The sequence below is a fragment of the Nothoprocta perdicaria genome, unplaced genomic scaffold, assembly GCF_003342845.1.
Source record: "Nothoprocta perdicaria isolate Ctin4 unplaced genomic scaffold, notPer1 scaffold_29, whole genome shotgun sequence".
NCBI classification, from domain to species: domain Eukaryota; kingdom Metazoa; phylum Chordata; class Aves; order Tinamiformes; family Tinamidae; genus Nothoprocta; species Nothoprocta perdicaria.
The window spans coordinates 2,505,023-2,525,126 of record NW_020455521.1 but is presented as its reverse complement, the minus strand read 5'-3'; the positions used below and the strand labels follow the sequence as shown (position 1 = coordinate 2,525,126).

The window sequence follows — 20,104 nt, the reverse complement described above, 5'->3', positions numbered from 1 at the left end:
ATTTTTATTCAGTGTTATTAGAATTCAGTCATTTCCACTGAAAGTAATCCTGAACRCAGTTCTTGATTCATCTTTTATAATAAAAAAAGATACAGAAATACAGATCTGTGAGAAGCCAACTTAACTACTAGGGCATTTAAGTTATGCTTGAATAACGTATGTATCGATCACAATACAGTAACCATTGCTTCCTAAAGTCATATCCACCAGTTYCTATTTTTTTACTTTAAACTGAGAGGTAATTGGAAAAAAAATTAAAAAAAAAAAAAAAGTAATAGCTGTCATTCTGTATTTATTTCCTCAGAGATTTGAAGATAAAAGTTGGCAAGTAGAAATCCACATCATCAAAAAGCATGTAGATCAAAACCTATGGAAATATAGTACATCTTTTAAGCAAGCCACAGGACTAGAGCTAAAAACGACCTCAGATSATGACAGTCACACAGCACCGATGCAATTAATTCCACTGGGAAAGCACCCTGTTGCATTGCTGCTTCAAGTTCRCTTGGGCCACGGTTTATTATCTTCAGGTTCAAGCGTCTGCAAGTTTTGCTTCACGGCAGACTCAGTAGTAACCAGGTTAGGAGGTGTTTATTTTTAKTAGGCTCAAGAAGCTAGACATCCATCGGCCTCAACCCTTTGAAAACTTAATCACAGAGCATGCTTATATGGCGAAGAAGAGTCAGTCCCCATACGAAGCATGTGTGCATGTTGTACCCCAACATTTTAAGCTTTTGAGATGCAGAGGACCTTGTGCAATTCTCTCYTTTGCCTAAGAGGAACCTGATTTATAATGTGCAGTTCCCTAGAAGTGCCCTGGCCAGGCATCAATGGGCAAGAGAATGAACTATTTTTCTACAAAATAATCCCACTGAGGCAGACAGAGCGAAAGATGCTGCATGCCATTAGGTGGAGGTTCGTGCTGGAGGTTGAAGCACTTGCCTGGGATTTTTGTTTTATAAGGGATACTTTATAAGGGATTAGAATTAGCATAGAAATCATCCCCGAGTAAAGACAAAAACAGCACTGTTTCTAGTTATTTGACTACACACTAAGGTTATGTTTTATATTCTTATTAGTAAAAGAACATTAGAACATAATTAGAAAATAAACATCAATTAGGAGAAAAATCTATCATATTTGTCATCCAAACACTTAGAGAAAATAGCARATATTTTTCCTTGATTTTGTAAAACTCTAACTCATAGTCTGGCGAATCTAGAAGTTTGTTACTTTTTTCAAAATAAGAAGAGATGGAAATCACAGCTTCCTATGATTAAGCATGCATTTTGCATGATTACTTTGAAAATGTTTTCTCCACCTGTGTCATGCACAGTGCTTTGGAAAATGTATGATTAATACTGAAATCAATACCTCATGTTGGCTTGGGCAGCTCATGGAAATATAGATTTTTCTTCATGCACAATTTACTTGGAAGAAGGGATGAAAAGCTTACCTAAAAAAAAATGCGGCTAATGTAAGCTCCTTCACCACAGGCTATCAGCATAACAGTTGTTCCAAAACCCAACATCTTTCTTATCTCTGTCAAGCATTTCTCATTTTGTGCATCTCAAAAACTGCAGTATTAGAGGCAGATAAATTGTATATTTTCTTTGGTGAGTGTATCAAAAGTATATCCATCTATGAATGAAGTAAAAACCTCAGTGAATTTAGGTCTTGGATTASTAGTAAGAGTAGGAAAATGGTATTTTTAATGATGACTGGTAATTATATAGTAATAACCTTGGGATTTTTGAATTTCTGAACAGTACCCTATTCCTCCTGCCCTCCTTGTGCTGTTTTCTGCAGGCTGGACTGTTACAGAAATACAAATTAGAATTGTAAATTAAGGCATTATGTAAAAGCTGTTAGATTAGAAATCATATCTACTTCACAAAAGGCTGGGTTCATTTTAGAGAGTTTCTTTTCTTCAAAACATTGCAGTGACAAACTGGAGGCATGGCTAGCCCTACAGATAAATCTCTCATGTCCAGTCTTCATTTTAAGTGATTCTCAGGCTTGAGAGWGTCTTCTCACATTATATATTTGCCCTATAAAACACCTTGCTTCCTCATACTCTTTCTTCCTCTCTTACTTCCTTTTTTTTTCCTGTAAATTTTGTCTGGATTTTGGTTTTGTTCATTTTTTCCTCTTCAGGGTGTGTTTATACTGCATGTCCAATTGGCTGTTTGCTTTCTTGAATCTCCATTAAACATTTCTTCAATTCAGTTTATGCCAGGGACTATCACTGAAGTCTCAGGTGTATAGGGTTGTTGAAAAGTATAGTTCAGTACAGTGAGGAGAYAACAGTCTTATACTGGAAGAATATTCAGATTATATTCATTATTTTCTACTTGGTCAACACATTGTCTTATGTGTCCAGTAAAAAYTGTGCTATTTTTTTTACAGAACTGTCAATTAGACTAGGCCTTTTGTACAATGCAGGAAGGTCCTCTGTCATTTCTTGTTTTAAGAGAACAATTTATTCTAGTTCTGGTGCTGAGTTGAGCGGAGGGAAGAGAGAAGGATCCTTGGTCTTCTGCCCTTGCCACTCTCCTGCAAGTAGAGAGTGAAAAATGCAGAAAGTCTTCCAGAGACTGAAAATTCAGTTTGATGAGTCATCCAAAGGACACTGAAAATAAAAAACATGGATAGAAGAGAACGTATGCAGAGAAATAGAGGAGAAAAAGATGTTCATTATGAGGTCTGAACTCTAGGCTTGGAATGCAGAAGTAAAATTGGAATTTATGGTGCATTGGTTCTACTCCTCTCCCATGATATATGCTATAAAACAGTTTCCTTTAGCATGAATTACATGTACATGCATGGATGAAATAACCTTGTCTAGGCTCTAAAACATATTGTAAGAAAAAGTCACATGGAAGTCATTTTCAAAGAGAATTATATTATAGAAATTCTCTTTTTTTCTTTTTTTTTTTTTTTTTTGCCCTGTTCCTTGAGAGAAGTAATATACAAATCATAATTTTAGAGGTAGACGGGTATTTACTTCAGCAAAAATTTAAACAGGCACATAAATTGACAATACTGAAGTCACTTTTAAGTTGGACTTTTTTTTTCCCATAAGTCTAGGGAGGCAATGCCTTTCTCGCTCATGACTTACATGTCATATTTTCTCTGCAGAAATTCTACTTTAATCAAAGAGATTGCTCCAATAACATACATATRCTTCTCTCCAACTTTAAAGTTATCTTTGACAATCTCTTAATAGACGGTTTCTCAGRCTTTAGTTGAGTCACAGAAATGCCTACTTTTGACTCCTCAAAATGTTCTAAACTGCAGGTTTTTAGGACTCATTCTGTGCAAGTATGGCTTAACTTTCAATATGTTTAATGTTTCTTTGTTAGCAAACATTTTATAAACTTTACTTCTTASAATTTTATATATTCACCTGTTAATATCAGGCAAGTTTCCCTTTCCATCTAAAAACTTAGGTGCTGTAGAAAGAACAAAAACTTTKCAATTCCCTAGATAAAACAGAGAATATGTGAGTCACATGGAGAAAGCAGGATGTCATATAAAATTCCTMTGAGATCCCAAATCTTATTTAACAAAGTCATTAATATATTGCCCATAATTTTATACAGTCATAGAACAATCATTAAAATCTTCAAACAAAGCACTAGAAGTGGAGGGAGAGCAGGTTAATTATGTGTAATCTTTTTCTGTAAATAACCTCTTTGTTGTCTCAAGCTACTCTTGCTCTTCCCTTGCTTTCTGCTACAGTGTCATAGCCTAATTTTGTGCACCTGCTTTGGCTTAAAATAGGGTCAGCAGAACATTTGGTGATTCAYAAAAATGTCCATACTATCCCAGTAACAAGCCTCTTTAGGAGGAGCCCTTGGAGAGCAGGTGGTTTCTCCAGCTGAGGAAAACCCTTCCTGCCGAAGCCTCTACCAATGGTTTCAGCTCAGCTGTGGGTCTGCTCACAAAGGAGCCAGGAGACGTTGTGGTGAAGATCCTTGGCATTTTGAGAGATATCACTTTTACTAAGGTAAATCTTACTCCTTGCCCTTCTGCAATAGGAAAAGAGTTATCTTTCCAGAAAGATTATGTTTTTATAATGCTGATTGAATCACTGGTATCTGCAATAGATAGAAGTATGGTTCTACTGCTTACTATTTGGAAGGAGTTGCTTTAGGTAAGGTCTTTTCCTAGCTGGTTGTGCTTGTGCTATTTGGATATTGTGGTGTTTTTCTTAAGATGTGCTTTAGTTTAACTGTTTAGGAGTCAGGGAACCTGGAAGTAGGTGTTAAATAAGGAATATAATCTTTCAAATGTAATGGTCACCCTGTAAAGTGTAAATGTCTCTTTCTYAATAGCACTGCTGTAAAGCATGCTGATGGAACTTCAAAGTAATGTGAAGTAATTATAATTAAGCCAATTAAGTTTATTTGCACAGTTAAGTCTTTTGAATTGTAGAGTTGATGTACATAATGGAGAATTTAAAATGCAACCTGTGTGTTCTGAAGTCTTATCTCTTAGTTATTCACATTACTATAATAAAAAACCTAGAGTTTGCTCATCTAATAGTTGAGAAAGCAAGATGCATGCTTCTTGAGTTTCCTTCTTTTTAATATGAACTTGCATATTCTTCAAGAATTTGGATGGTGGTGTGGGCCCAGTTTTGCTTTCAGTGCTTGATTCTGCATTTCTTGTTTCCCTTGAACAACAAAACAGCTGATGACGAAGTCAGTATTTTCACCTGAAAATTTCCTTTGCTTAACGAACAACTGTTTAAACTGTAAAGTCAGCCCCAACATAAGTGTTACCTTGTGGGTAAGGACCTATCTATACATGTGGCATAGAGCATCCTTGAAACTATTCTAAATTCAACCAAGGGAAATTTTCATGATGGGGAAAGAGCAAAATTATCTCCAGATAGGGTTAGTATGTAATGCTGTTAATTAGCATTATGTAGTAACAGCATAGTAACTTACAATAGTAAAACTTGTATACACRAGTAAAACACACAAGTACAATTGGTACTTCAATAATACACAATTGGTACTTCAATATACACAATACTTCAATACTTCAATAATACACAAATACACAAGTAAAACTTGGTTACTTCTATGAATTTGCTTGTATGTTGCAGCTAATATGAATTACCAAAAAAAAGGTGCTGGCATTTTGCTAGCAATGCTCTGAAAATGCTTCATAATTACCACTGAGTGTTGCCTTATGCTCACAAATAAATTTAACTTATGACACCCTGAAATAGAAACATGAGGTGACTCTTCCAGGTGAAATTATAGCCCCAATTATTTGGATTTAGTCAAAGAGTTTATTAATGTCTTCTGATAGCTTGTGGCGCTGGTAACAATATATTGTCTTAGTGTGTTGGTGCTTTTATTTCTCCATAAATTGGAAAAATAGGTTTTTATAGCTATAAAACTATGCAGTTTTGGACCAGCTCTTTAGACTAAGAGCACTGAGCTGTGAAGACAGGAAGTCAAATTGCTAGGAATTATGAGTAAAATTCAGATAACTCCCCCCCTCGCCTCTCTTTCAGTGAATTCACTTTAACTATCTGGTCTCTTGGAATTTAGAGATAAAGGAAACTTCTGCATCACAACCCATGCTAAGCTTAAATGATATTTTTGGAACTTCATTTCTAGAAGGAAAAGGCTTTTGTTGGTATGAGTAGAAATATAAACCAATACTGACCAACCTAATGAAGCTGAATGTCTTCTCCAAGCTGCTTGAGTCAAAGATGTTTTCTAATGAGTTATTTCCTTCCCCTCTAAGGAATTAACTTAAGAAGTCTGCTGTTGTCCTGAAAAGAGAGTTCTAAAACACCGGATTTCTATATCTATCTAATTTTTTGGTGAGAGGGAAGTGTTAACTACTTGTCTAACAAAATGGAGTACTTCTCCAAAGAAAAAGTAAAAATGTTTTCAAAAAGCTAAACTTATTCAAAAGATGTTAATGTTCTATCAAATGTTTTGAACCAAGTGAACTTTCATCACATCCTTCTGCTCTGCTGTTCAAAGTCTGGGATTGTCCATGTTTTCCTAGTTTAAATATAATTTTGCTAATAGAATGAGGCTCTTTCTTTATGGTTCCTTTCTAAGGTCTGGAAAGTGCTGCTGGTTTTTGTCTTCTTTTTAGGAATGTGTAAAACAGAGTAGAGAATCTCAGGGGGATTCTCTATAAAGTGAGTATTTGCCTCAAAACTAACCAGTATCTTTCCTAACAGACCTTGAAAAAGAGAGGAAGGTGTTAACTAGAAATAATGACTCCCTTTAGAGGCAGAACTTAGGCAAATTCACGCAGGTGGCACATGTTGCATTTTCCCTCAGAATAAAGGCTTTGGCTTTTTCCTTATCCTATTTATTCTGTGGCAGAAAATTTGGAGCTTTTGTAGTGGGTTTGACAGCTGTCTGATTCACTGCATTATCTGGTAAAATTACTATATTTCAAAAWTGTGTGTAATTATGGCACATCTCAAATGGAGATGACTCAATCACAGGCAGAAGGGCGCAGGGGAATGCTGTTAGAAAAAAAAAATTCTCTAGAACATCAGTTCTGTCAAACCCTGCAGTAAAGAAGGATTTTTTTTTTTTCCTATATTATTCCTTACATTCTTGGTTCTTTTTTATTGTTTTTTTTTCATTCCTTCCCACCTAGGGAAGTCCTTTCCAACTCARATATTGGCCCTAAAGTGTCTGACTACTAGTATAACTACTTAGACCATTGGCAACATCATTTTATTTAACCCTTTCTATATTTTCTCTACTTTTATGTTAGCTAGGTTGGCAGTTCATAATACCCATTTGCAGGCAAGGTTCTCATAGAAATGATGAGGACATGTAAAATTCAGCTCCTTTCCTTAAATTAAACTCAACTGATTGACTCATTTTAAATCAGTCTTGTCGTGTTGATGGTGCTGACTTTCACATTATAGAAAAAAACAAAATAACCCTGTGTGAGTATGGTTAGCTAATGCCTACAGGATCTATTGGAAAGAGTAAAGAGGACTTAAATAAGGAGAGGRTGTAGGAAAGACCTTATTCTCATAAAGTGTCCCCCTTTTTTCACTTTCAAATTGTTTTCTTTTGTCATGGAGAGTACTTAACGTGGCGGGGAGAAAAACAGTGTCATGCTGTTATTCCCAATAAATTACCTTTTGCATTTTTCTGTGTTGCAGTGAGTCACAGCGTTGCTACAAAAGGACTCTGTTTATCATTTTTACTTCTCCCGTACTTGAGAAACCACCAGCTCTTAAGTGAGCTGTAGCAAACGTTCTGTTTCCAACGGATTTGCCTGTGTCAAGTTGCTCTCTTCAGCCCTCTCCCAGCACAGCAGCCTGGGAAAAATAAATAAATAAATATCAGAAATCGGYGACTCTTGGGGCAGCGCAGCCTTAGCCTGCACAGGACGGAGCAGCTCGGACACCACCGGGGAGAGCGGCGCCTTCCCCCCAAACTTTGTGCCCCTCTCCGCTTGGGAGCGTGTCCGCGTGTCTGTGCGGGCCGGCCGCGGCGGGAGAGCGGGCAGCCTGTGAGGAGCCTCGGCAGCAGAGCGCGCAGCGGGATTTCCGCGGCAGCTTCTACCGACCTCAGCCACTGACAAGGCAGAAATGACACCTCACGGCTGCTCCTATGTATTCCTGCTTATCGGTGCAAAGGGTAAGTACACCTAGGGTCTTCTTTGCATGTGTGTTTTTGTGTTTTTCCTTTTTTTTTTTTTTTTTTTTTTTTTTTTTTACTAACAGATTGCAAAGCAGGTAGCTGATAAACTTCAGGCATAGAATATTTATTTATTTATTTTAAAGCTATAATGCCTGTGATTTTTCAGTGTTGTTTTGCAGCTCTTCACTGCAGTTAGCTTTTGGTAGAATTTAAGTGTAAGACAGTCTCCCATGGTCACTAGTGGCTATAAGAGTCTTATAGTCTTCTATTTCTGCTTTGAGAGTTACTGTTAATTGTGAATAATGAGCTGAAATTCCAAAAATAAGAAATACTTTAAACTTTGCATAAACACTTGCTGTAAATATTTGAGGAAGGTGCATACAGAACTCGCTCATACCAGAAGCCTTAAAATCCACATTTTAGGTAGAATTCAGTTGTTCATGCTGATACTGTGCAGTGCTGTTAGAAATGGTAATTTTCTGATTTTTCTTAAAGATTATCGTTTGTAAACAGCACTTCTTATGCAAAAAAAAACTGTTGTTTTACTGCATGGTGAAACATGACTTTAATTATATTTTCAGATAACTAGTTTAACCAAATAGTTGATATTCCAAAGGGTAGTTTGTGAGTAAGAGCATAAGGTTGAATTCTGGCACTGCCTTCTGTATTGAACTATAGCTTGCTCTCAGCTGTTTATAAAGTAAACCTTTCTGGAATTACCTGTGTATAATATACTACCTAACAGAAGGCTTACAAGGGATGCTGTCCATAGTGGGATAATAGATTTCCACTTACAGTTGCTTTTATGATTGTGATCCTTAGTTAAATCTATGGAAAAACTCTAGGTAGTTCTGTTATGTTCTGGAGAAACAAATAATATGTGGGTTGCAAGCATGAGGGGAGGGAAAAGTGATAGTGGCGTATTTAGARTTAACCTGATTATGATGAGGAGATTTTAACTAAGCAAAGAAATGAGCAAAGTGTGATTTCATGTGCATCTGTATTATCTGTCAGTTCTAATCCAATATTTAAAGATAATGCTTGGAGGTATGAAGAATAAAAGTTTAGGGACTTTGAACAAATTAAGGTGCCACCCTGTGCCCAGTGCTCTGGGTGTCCCTACTGGAGCAGGGGGGTTGGACTAGAAGATCTCTAGAGATCCCTTCCAACCTCAACCATTCCGGGATTCTGTGAAGGTTTTTCACATTACTGTTTTCAATATCAAACCAGGAAAATATTGGTGCATTCAGGTTGTAGTTGACAATTTCTGATAAATTCATCTCAACTGTAGAATTTAAGAGCTGTTGATGAAATATGCCAAAGCACAGTGCAAAATGCAATTGTAGATGAAGAGTCTGAATATCAGTCTTCTAATATAATGATGACAAGTTCCTTTTGAGGTGTTTATTGGCTCATCACATAGCRTATTATAACATTTGTAAGGAAACCACATGGCTCATTTAAACTTGTTAATCTATGACTGCACTCCTCTCTTTAAAGCATACGCATGCCTGGAATCTCTACTACCTACTAGTACCCTATTCTGCAACAAAACTATTTTCTATTTAGTGAGACTTCTCACCTCACTTAATGCACAATTTGTAGTTTCACCACCATCTAGGGTTTTAGCCAATAACCTGAATTGCAGTCACATATAACAAGTCTGCTGACTTTATTCACGGTGGATGAACGAGAGAATAAACATTGCTCAGCTCTTTAGACTAGCTGGTATTAAATCAAATGCCCAAAATTTGAATTTGTTGTTTGTGGACCACTGGAAGTTCTGTTATGAAGACTTAAATATATACATATATATAAATGTGTATATCTACAACTCCCAGAGGCTCCAAAATCTTTAGGAATAGGAGCAAATCTAAGAGCAAAATTTACTCTTACCTGACCTGTCTGTTTCCCTTCAGTCCATGTCTACTTAGAGCTTATCAGTGAACAGCTAAAATTACACTCAAATACTTGCTGTTTGCTTTACCCTCTCCCTCGAAAGTCCTCATTAAATCTTTTCATATGAAAATTATCTCTTCCATTAGAATTATATCAATTCCTTTCCTTCCTTGAAAAAGGAACCAAAAGCAAACAAAAATAAGCAGGTAGTGGAAAAGCAGCTTATTAAGCTGCTATTGGAATATACCACGGATTTTGTCAGCACACCAGTATCAACTGGTAACACTGGGGTGGAATGAGGGAGAAGTCAATTTCTCTCTCAAATTTGGGAGTGGAGAGCACTGAATCTGTGGTTAGGATGTGCATCTGCAGGGGAAGTGATGAATTCCCCTTGGGAAGGTGGTGGATTGCTTGGACATATAACCCAAGCTGCTTTGGGTCCTGCCACATCTCTCCAATTGCTGCCCTGACCACAGGGCAAGTATCTACCTTCAGATCTGCTTTGGTTAGTTTTCTGGGAGCAAAAACTTCTCTGTTCTTAACTGTGTCTTCTAAGTGATAGACCCTCTAGTAATTCACCTATCAAGCCTTAAGAAAATAGAGGTTACTTAGTATCTAAAACTATTTAAAGTGAATGGCAAAAGGAATTTGATAGGTTCCTCATGGGAAAAATGTTTCATTTGTCAATGTTTTAGCCATATGTTTATCTGTGTGCTTTATGCCCCTACCTGAACCATCTTCTATTTCTGCTTGTGCCTACAGTTTCCCTTCCCTCTCCTCTTTCCTCTCTTTCCCTCACTTTTTTTTTTTTTTTTTTTTTTTTGATTCTTCCTCAATCCTCTCTACAAAACAAGGAAGAGAACTTATTTAAATCTGTTTGCAGCTTATTAGCCCTTTTGTGTTTCATGCACATGTGATAGCTGTTTGCAAGGCCAGGGTCTTTGGTGTTTGATAGAATGCATTTGGAATAGTTAGATTTCCAAATGCAGGAAAGACATCTCCAGAGAATTTGGGATGATTTAAGGTCTTGATGCAGGGTTGCACTCCTGTTCACATAATTTCTTACAAATGCAAGACCTCTTCTAGATGTTTAAATAAGACAGTGCAGCCTTCAGCCTTTAGAAAAAGCTCAAAAACAGCACAACTTTTTTTTTATTAGTTTGCCTTTGGTTTAAGTTGGGTATCAGTCTATCTGGCTTCTCTATGGCAAGAAAAAACTGCATTGCTTGTTTTCCCGTGTCTAATAAGCAAAATCAGAATGACAGAATGGTTGAGGCTGGAAGGGACCTCTAGAGATCATCTAGTCCAACCCCCTGTTTAAGCAGGGACACCCAGAGCATGGGGCACAGGGCGGCATCCAGGCGGGTTTGGAAGACCTCCAGAGAAGGAGATTCCCCTACCTCCCTGGGCAGCCTGTTCCAGGGCTCTGTCACTCATAGTAAAGAAGTTCTTTCTCACATGCAGATGGAACTTTCTGTGTGTTAATTTATACCCATTATCCCTTGTCCTATCCCTGTCCACCACTGAGAAGAGTTTGGCCCATCTTTTATGGAAATTGGAGATGAATTTTCCAGAGGAGTATTTCCTCTAACCTTCAATTTCCAAGGGCTGTGCAGTGACAAATTCAAGGTGTAAAGTTTAAATGGCATTATTTGTAAAGGTTGGTGTACTGGAACCACTATATGAGTAACTTTGCTCTCACCATTAACAATACTTAGGTTTGTAACTTAGGTAGTGCTATCTTACCCGTTTATCACAACTCTTCAGTAGTTTAACCATCTGGAGTATTAAGTGCAGTGCTGGTGCACACCTTCTGCCTGAAGATGATGATGAGACCAGAACTAGGACCCTATGGTGAAAGGAGTTGATGAGAGTATGGGAAGGAGGTAGTGATGAGATAAGGAAAATAGAAGTGTGGTAAGAGGCCAGGCTGAAACAGACACAAGTGTTTGAGTAGAAAGAGGAACTCAAGATTTTCTTGTATACTGATTCACCACAAAATGTCACCTCCTGATGCGTTATATATCTCTATTAAGAAGACACTGCTATGGAAATCACTCCATTCTCTCTAGCACCAAAGTGATGTAGTATAATGTCATGTTATGAAATGTTGAAGAAAGTTTACTTTCCCCTTCTTAATAGTCTAGGGTATTGCCCTTATCAAAGAGCATTATTCATTTTTGCAAGCTTGGTGATTAGAAATCAGGATAGATTGGTAACCTTTGTTTGACCTGTGTACATGTAATACTTCATGCTATATCTCCACACAATAACTCCTGCTTCATGGACTATCTCTAAAAATAAATCAGAATGATGCAGTAACTTCTGCAGTGAATTAAGCAAAGGTCACACAGGAAGCATAAGAGGAAGAAAAATCGTGCATGAGTGATTACAAAACGATGGCTGTGTGATGAAGGCAGCCGGGCACTGTCACGTGAAACTGTATTTTGTTTCTGTCTCTTGCTCCAGACAGTGATGCTCTTAATGTTTCATGAGTGGATAGTAATTATATGGTGATTTTCCTAGTTATTCAGCTTGATAATCCTGCTACAGCAGTGATTATTCCACTGCTGCCACTGAAACCTGTGAAAGCTGATCCTGAAGCAGGAACCTAAAATTAGCATGTACATTTCTCATGTATTTGTCAGTGTCCATCTGAGCAACATTGCCATCATCCAAACGTTAATCTAAAGCACTTGAAAATGGAAAGTCTGGTTACTGTAGCTGTACAACTGAAAAATGAGGATTCTAATATCGTTACTTTGAAATAGCTGGACGGACTAGTCAGGAGCGTGTCAGTAATTCATTAGAAGACCAATAAAAGTTTAAGTAAAATACCTGTAGTATTTTACTACAGAAGACCATCTACAGAAATGTCACAGTATAAAACGTAATAACATTGGACAAAATTCAAAAGTATGCTGTTAATAACTGGTTTGTACATAATTGTTTTGCCTATCTGATAAGAACTTCTTTGAAAGTCTGATAGCCAAACATAAAGGGAATGTCTAATATAAAGAAGTGACTATATGTATGCATAGAAGTCATGCAAAATGCCATCATCATTGCCTACCATACTGCCCTCATCTCACAGGAGTGATCTAGTGTCATGTTGACTTGTATGATTGGGCAATATACCAACTGTGACTGATAGAAAAATGCTTGGAGGGGACACTGGAGCCACCAGCTGTGGCCTGTCAGGGAAAGCTAGACCCATGAGGGTGAGTTGTCCCTGTRCCATGGGAACAGGGTGGCCAGTCAGTATGAGAGGGAGAGCCTGGCAGCAGCTACCTAAAGACTAGTGCACGTGAATYCCCTTGGTAGAGATAAAATCCAGGAAGGAAGTTAAATCATCCAGCCTTTGCAGTCCATCCAAGTGTCTTGTGGCAATCCTAAAGGCTTTGGTCAAAATGTTTATTCTGGTCAAAATGTTTATTCTCCGTGAAGGAYGTTTTCTTCCAGAAAAGAGCAAGGGCCACTGCAGCACTGAGAATGGCAGAGGCTGTGTGATAATTGAAGCTTGTAGGTAGATGTGCCTAGGTCTTTGCAAGCAGGTGAACGTTGCCTTCTTCTCCTTTATTCTGCACAGAAAAAAAAAAAATGAAGCAAAAATAGAAATCTTTCTGCAATTACCAACATGGCAATCAATGCAGAGCTGAATGTGGGAGGAAAGACATAATGTCTACAAAGATTTTCTGTTTAATTTTACTCTATTCTTCAGTTGCAGTTAAAGAAAAATATAGAGGTTGAAGTAGATGGAGTTAATGTGAACACAGGCAACCTTGTTAGAACCAGCTGCAAAGTTGGTAGTTAAATCCAAAGTTTGSGTTGTGTGGCAAGAGGGACTGTAATAAAGAATCTAAAAGCCTTGTGACTATAGGTCTTGACAAGTCCATACATGTTATATAGCATAATTGGGAAAGATGATCTGCACTTTTAAAAGCTTGCTTAGAAAGGATGCTGTACCAGGGAAGTACGCTTCCTGACACTGTTTTCTGGTTTCCAATTCCACGTTGAGGCTTATGAATTAACTGTTATGTTGGCTTATGAATTAACTGTTATGTTGGCTTATGAATTAACTGTTATGTTGGCTTATTTAGGATCCAGAGATACGTTGGTTCACAGAAACTTTCGTTCTTTTTCCAGTATTTGAAGAACACTATAAGACTCTGATGTTTTGGTATTTTTCTTCGAATCTTTCATTTTAAAGCCTATTTTACAATAACATCAATTTCAACTAATTCCTTTCAAAATCCTCCTGTGGCTGTCTTGAAGATATTTCTGTTTAGCAATGCTGTTTTTTTTTTTAGTACAGATGATAAATTTTCAATATCATACACAGAAAACACAAACGCTGTTTTCCTCCCAAATGTCTCTCAGAAATGGGTATTGAACAATTATGCTCTTCTACCTTCTTAAGTCCTTTCTGWTTTTCTAGAATGTCTGGCTATGCTTTTTCAACTCTTATCTTTTTTATTATTATTATTTATTTATTTAATCTTTCAGTTATACTTACTGTTTTCACATCATCTTTTGGGCCAGGTAGTTTCTTGTTCAGCAAAGCAGCTCTTGTACCTATTGAATTGCAGTTTTGGAAAATCTAAATTATATTTTTTTAACAATTCTGAGACTTAATTTTGGTAATCAGTCATGGCAATAGTTGCTGCAAGTTCTGAAATATTGTTAGACATGTATTATTCTCCTATGCAATCCATAAAAAATGATGAACTGTGGTCTGTTGAAAACTCTTTTTAGGAATTAATTCTTCACTAGAATGTTAGGGTAAAAATTGTTCATTTTAGATGTTTTAAGAAAAATAATCCAGACGTGTTRAGCAATATCTTCTCTATTTTTTGTATAGAAGCATGGGGAGTTTACAAAAATATTTGTATCGTGACTCGATAGAATACAGGTCATCCTCTATGCCAAATAAAACCTCAACCTTTTCATTAAAAAATACACATGAAGCCATGTTGCACAGACCCAGCTCTCATTTGTGGTGTTCGATATTGAGAATAAAGTAGCATGTTGATTTAGCTGGAGAGGGCTTGAAAGGAAGAGAGGGAAGAGCCATTTAACCAAGAGGTTAAATCTATCATAATTTAATTTAGCATCGTTTCACCCTGCTGCCTCTAAAATTCAAGACAAACTTCTGGATTTATTTGATCATTACCTTTTCTAACTGCCTCATGCCTGAAAATATTCAGATAAGTTAAATTTATACACRGGTAAGGCAGAGTTTGTTTACATACATTAATAATCTCTACATAGCCTGAAGGTTAAAATTTTAAAAACTTGTACATTCAATAAACTTAAYCTGTGTTTGTATGCTTATGTAATCTGCAGTAGAAGATCTCTCTGATCACRTGTCAACTCATTAACGTTATTCTTCATAAGAAAGTCAGAAACCCCATCAGTTTGAGAATTTCATTTTTGTAGCATTTTATATGAAAGTTTGTCCCGATTTATGATGATGAGTGTGGTTTATTTGTTGTAAAATGCAGTACAGATAGAAAATTGTGTGGGTGGTTTTTTTTTTGTTTGTTTGTTTGTTTGTTTTTGTTAGATAAAAGCGAATATTCATGGACCAGAAGCCTAAAATAATTCATTTATTTAAGCACGCTGTTACCCTTTTGATTTTAAGGAAAATAATCCTATGAACTCTTAAAAGACAAATTCGCTGAAACACTACAAGATTGTTTTACTTCAAAATAGAGTAAAGAGGATTCMATTTTTATAATAATACAGGAGGATAGAGTCTCAAAGATTTATAGAATACAATAGCAGCCTAATTCTGAACTTGTAGCTCTATAAAATTAAATTTAAATTCTTAATATTTATAAATGGTTAGCAGTAACACAAGTATGGATACCACATAATCCTATTGCAGACAGAACACRTTTTTTTACTGCTACAACATTAATCTTGAGTATGCTTCAGGGCTTCATTTTAAGTTATGCTGGCATAATGCCACCTTAAGAACTGTAATTAAATCATTTTAGCCTTTGTTAAAGACATAAAGAATGGAAAAAGATACCAAAACCAGATTGTTTCAAGTGCTTTGAATAAGACTTGCAAAATATGTTTTTTCCTTTAACTCTCTGGAGTCCTTAATAAAGAAACTTTACCTGAGACTGTTTTACAAAGATATATGAAAAGTTGCATTAGTAGTGTGTGAGAAAAGGAATATTATGGGTTCTAAAATGGTGACTGGTGTGCCGATTCCTTGGTTTAAGCCACACGGTAACAGGAGGGAAGTCCAAAGACAGAGCAAAGAAAATTCCCCCGTCTTCTCCCTTTCTGTTCTTTACCTTAACCCATAGTTGTATGTAAAGAGTGTACTAGAATTGGAAAAGAAGGTAAGACATGCAATTTTTAGTGTGTGTGTTTAGCGGAGTAGGGGGTAGTTTTTCCCTTTTAGACCTAAATAGTTAGGCAAAATGTTATGTCCTTGTGGACTGTTTTATGTTAGAGGAAGGAGTTACTGGTAAATCGTTTATTTCTTTGTTATTCTGCTCATTTACAAATAATGTATTCTCAAAACCTCCCAGGATTAGGCTATCAGCAAGCAATTTCCTTCTTCATTACCTTTCTTATTTCATCACCTCTCTCAAAGCAGCTTCCATTAGGGCTACAGTACAAGCATTTTTGTATCTTCTCCTGGATTTTATTCACATGCACGCATGCGTATATATACATACACATGTCCACATGCTCATCTTCTATATGTGATACTAGTGATTTGTGGAAATGGTCTGAATATTCCTTTTATTTGTGRAAACTTAAGAGATGTACTGCTTTTAACTTTAGCTCACTTCACAATCACACAATTATGGTTGAGTGGATTAATTTATGCATGGCAAAGCTCTGATGAGATATTCTTTACAATAATCCCTAATTACTCTCACAATGTACTTAAATTCAACAAGAAACTTTTTTTAATGTGATTACAGAACATCAGAAATCCTATTCTGAGCATGAAGTTTCGTAGYATTGTTTTTTGTTGTTTTTGGTTTTAAATGTGTGTGTTTAAAGCATTAACTCTTAGAAGTGTGATGGAGAACAAAAAAGATCATTTAAAAYGGGTTTCTTGTATCTTTGGACCTCTGGGAGCCAGCCCAAGGTAGCTTTTCAATGCTTTGGGGGGAAGTATTTAATTCCTGGCGGTGGAGTTTTCCTTGCTTCTGATAGCCTRCTATTGCCACTCAGGCTGTTTCGTGTAGGTTACTACTAGCTAGCCCAGTTATTTAGTACATTTATGTTACTATTTCCATTTTTGTTGAATATCTAAGCCTACCTAAGTGAAACCCTTGTGTTTCATGTCTCCAACTTTAGACTTGATATTGCCACAGTGTGAAAAAGAAATTAGTGAAAGTATCCTTATATATTGCTATTGATAATCCTGTCAGAGTTCATTTGAAAGCTCAAGAAATAATCTGATATCATTAAACTGTATAATTCTGAGGCAAGAGGAAGAAGAGGGGGAGTGAGTAGCAGAGAGGTTTGTCTCTGCTCATTCATCTGTATCTTTCTTAGACATTGTGCTAAGCCCTAATCCTGTGGTAATGCCTCACAGAACTTGAGTTTTAGGATAAAATTCATTACACATTAGAGCATATTCACTTAACGTTAAGCTTTTAAGATTTTTATGTGCATCAGAATCCTTTTATCATGCGTTTTGTCTAAACAGAACAAAAAGACAGATTAATGAAAGATATGGAAGCCAAATCCCCTAGCCAGGTGCTGTGTGACCAGTCTGAATTGCTCTACTAGCACCTACTGCCCCTGCAGCTGATTTACCTGGCAGTCCTACAAAGAACATCTTCCAGTGCTATAGCTGGATTAATTAGCCTGAATTATATGTGGCACAACTGATAACTAAGTTCAGTAATGCTGCTAGGAGATGGGAGTCTATATCTTGCAAATCTTGAGCTTTGGAAACTGCTTCTGAAGGGCTGAACAATTAACAAAGGAGGCAATGAGCGAAACAGAGACAGCAACACTGTGATAACAGTTAATCACATCCCAGTGGAGATCCTGTACTGACGTTTAAATTGGTTAAGCGACTCATGGTTTGCCTCGAGGATTAATGCCTTTGCTAATGTGTCTAGTAGCCACTGAAACGAGGTATATGTTGGTCTACAACTTTCACATAGGGGAAAAAAATCCACTGTTTTTYACTCTTGCATGAAACTCTAGAAATTAGTTTTAATAAGTTATTTATTGAAYGTCTTTCCTATTAATAAATTGTAATAGGATAAGATTACCATTACTTATTCGCAGACATCATTAGAAACATTTTCATGAAAGAAGTATCAACTTCAAAAGAATATTTAGATTGCTAAAACTGTAATRCATTAAAAGCATGTAAAAGTTAATTTCTTATTTTGATCATGAAATACATTGGGTTAACTTTATTCTAGTCCTTATCGTTAATTGTCCAAAGATTCGCTTATCTTCTTTCATGAGAACAAGCTGAATAATTCAGAACGGAACTGCTAATTCAGCTTTAAAAAATTATTTTTTCCTTTAAAAATGTACAATAACTGTCTCTGTATAATTTTTTTCACTTTTTTTGATTTGATTTGTTTTTTTTATTTTTACCCTTGCCATTCAGCCATTCAGATACTTCCAATGAGAGCTGGCCAACCAATTGTCATCAACATTTTTGTCAATTGTTCATTATCTCTTTTTATAAGTTGAAGGAATTTATCGTACTGGACTTGGCTGAAATCATCATTTGAATGATACATCTTTGAAAATAAAGGTTACAGTTCTATGAGCTCTCCTCTACGTGACAAAGTATTTTGAAAGCCAGTTCGTATACACTTACAGTAAATTTYAATGGAAGTGGAGATTTTTGAATGTGCTATCATCTTGGAGTATGCAGGCTAGTAAAATTGAGACAATCAAATCAGTTCTTTATTGTTTCCTTGTTGACTSTTTCCATTTTAGTTGAAATAATCTCTTTTTAGAGAAACATTTATAAAGAAAACTTTTAGTCATCCCTTGTTCTAGCTCATTTACCACTGGATCCAAACAAAATATAGAAAACTAAAACTTGTGGAGAAGAAATAAGTAGCATTTGATAAATTTACATTGTTCACTGAAAAAACTTGCACTTAAGCACAATGGCTGCAGTAAAAATCCTCCTGACTACTATGGTTAAAATATTAAATATTACTCAAAAATGTAAATCAAACCATTAAAATTTAATTTTAAAAACCAAGACCAGGGCCTTCTTTTTGATTATTCATCTTAACTATATTTTTTGGTCTCCTGTCTTGACATTTTCTTTTGTTGGTATTTGCCCTCCTAGCACTTCAATCTTTTCCTATGTGTACCTGTCTCCTATTAGATTTTGCTCTGTGTCAACAGTGTCACATCTTTCACACGTTGCAGCAGAATGGGAACTTCTTTTCTTTTGGAATTTAAAACATATAAAAATAATTCAGACATACTTTATTAATCTTGGAAGTGAGAATATGTTGCTGTTATATTGGCTTTAAAATATTCTCATTAATCTCCAGCTGAGGACTTTGTAAAGGGTGGTAGCCCAGTCTGCTTGAAGTTTCTCACGGGCTTCTGTAGTAAGTGCAGGGTGTTTGTTTCCCTAACAAAATCCTGCTTCAGTCCTCTTTCTCTGAGAACTGCTTTGCAGAATAGTTTGATTTCATCAACCTCACCACTTTCAAATTGATAACTGCTTGAAAGGGGAAAAAAAGACATATTGGCTTGTTAGGCTGATGGAATTTGTGTTATTTTGAGTTTGTTTGTGAAACTGGGTCTTCATTTGATAAAATTTACCAAGCTATGAAAATATTTTGCTGCTATTATGATATACTTTTATTTGGAGCTATAATTGACACAGATGTAACTAACAAGTACCAAGCAGTGAATCATACTGCTTGGATTAATTTAATTGCTTTTGACTCTACCCAATAAGCTTGTTCTGTTTCCACAATTAAATCATTTTCATGTGTYTTTTGGAAGCGACAGGTGAGAAGTCATTTTTCTTTCAGTGTACACACACTTTGTTTGGTTTCTCATACACAAATTGTGATTCAAATGTGATTCAAAACCTGTCTTAAAGGCTTGATGAAATTTCTTGAAGAGTACATAGAAAAAGTGAGCTTTGTGAATTAACTTAATCTGAAGGAAAAGAAGTAACCTCAGTGAATATCTTGCTTTTGATTTGCCTAAGTGTGTTTTTCCTATTGATTCAATCAATCTGGTTTTGATTTCATGCTCTCTTTTGACAACTAGAGAGGAATCGGAAAAGGATGGAAAATAGCTAAGTATATGGTAATCAGGCATATACTGTTTTCAGAATCATGAATATTCACTAAACTGCAGAACATTATTCTGAAATGAAATGGCAAACGTTTTGTCAGCAAGTTGCTTGTTCTTGTCTCTGCAATTTCTTTTCATAACAGTTCACATATTTCCATTTATTCTGGATATGCTTCAAATATAGTAATGCTTATTGCAATCATTATGAGAAAAAATATTTTCTCATTTGGAATGTCTGAAACTTATGAGATTAC

At 36.1% G+C, this 20,104-nt stretch overlaps 1 protein-coding gene across 2 annotated transcripts in view; it reads left to right on the top strand.

The window, feature by feature from the left end:
* The first annotated feature begins 3,881 nt into the window (after positions 1–3,881).
* Positions 3,882–20,104, top strand: part of RXFP1 (relaxin family peptide receptor 1) — a 46,900-nt gene continuing 30,677 nt past the window's right edge. For both annotated transcript variants that reach the window (XM_026041648.1, XM_026041647.1), the window contains exons 1-2: positions 3,882–4,012; positions 7,175–7,655. In XM_026041648.1, coding sequence (XP_025897433.1) covers positions 7,607–7,655 — 49 coding nt within the window. In that variant the 5' untranslated portion in view covers positions 3,882–4,012; positions 7,175–7,606. The remainder of the gene's footprint in view (positions 4,013–7,174; positions 7,656–20,104) is intronic.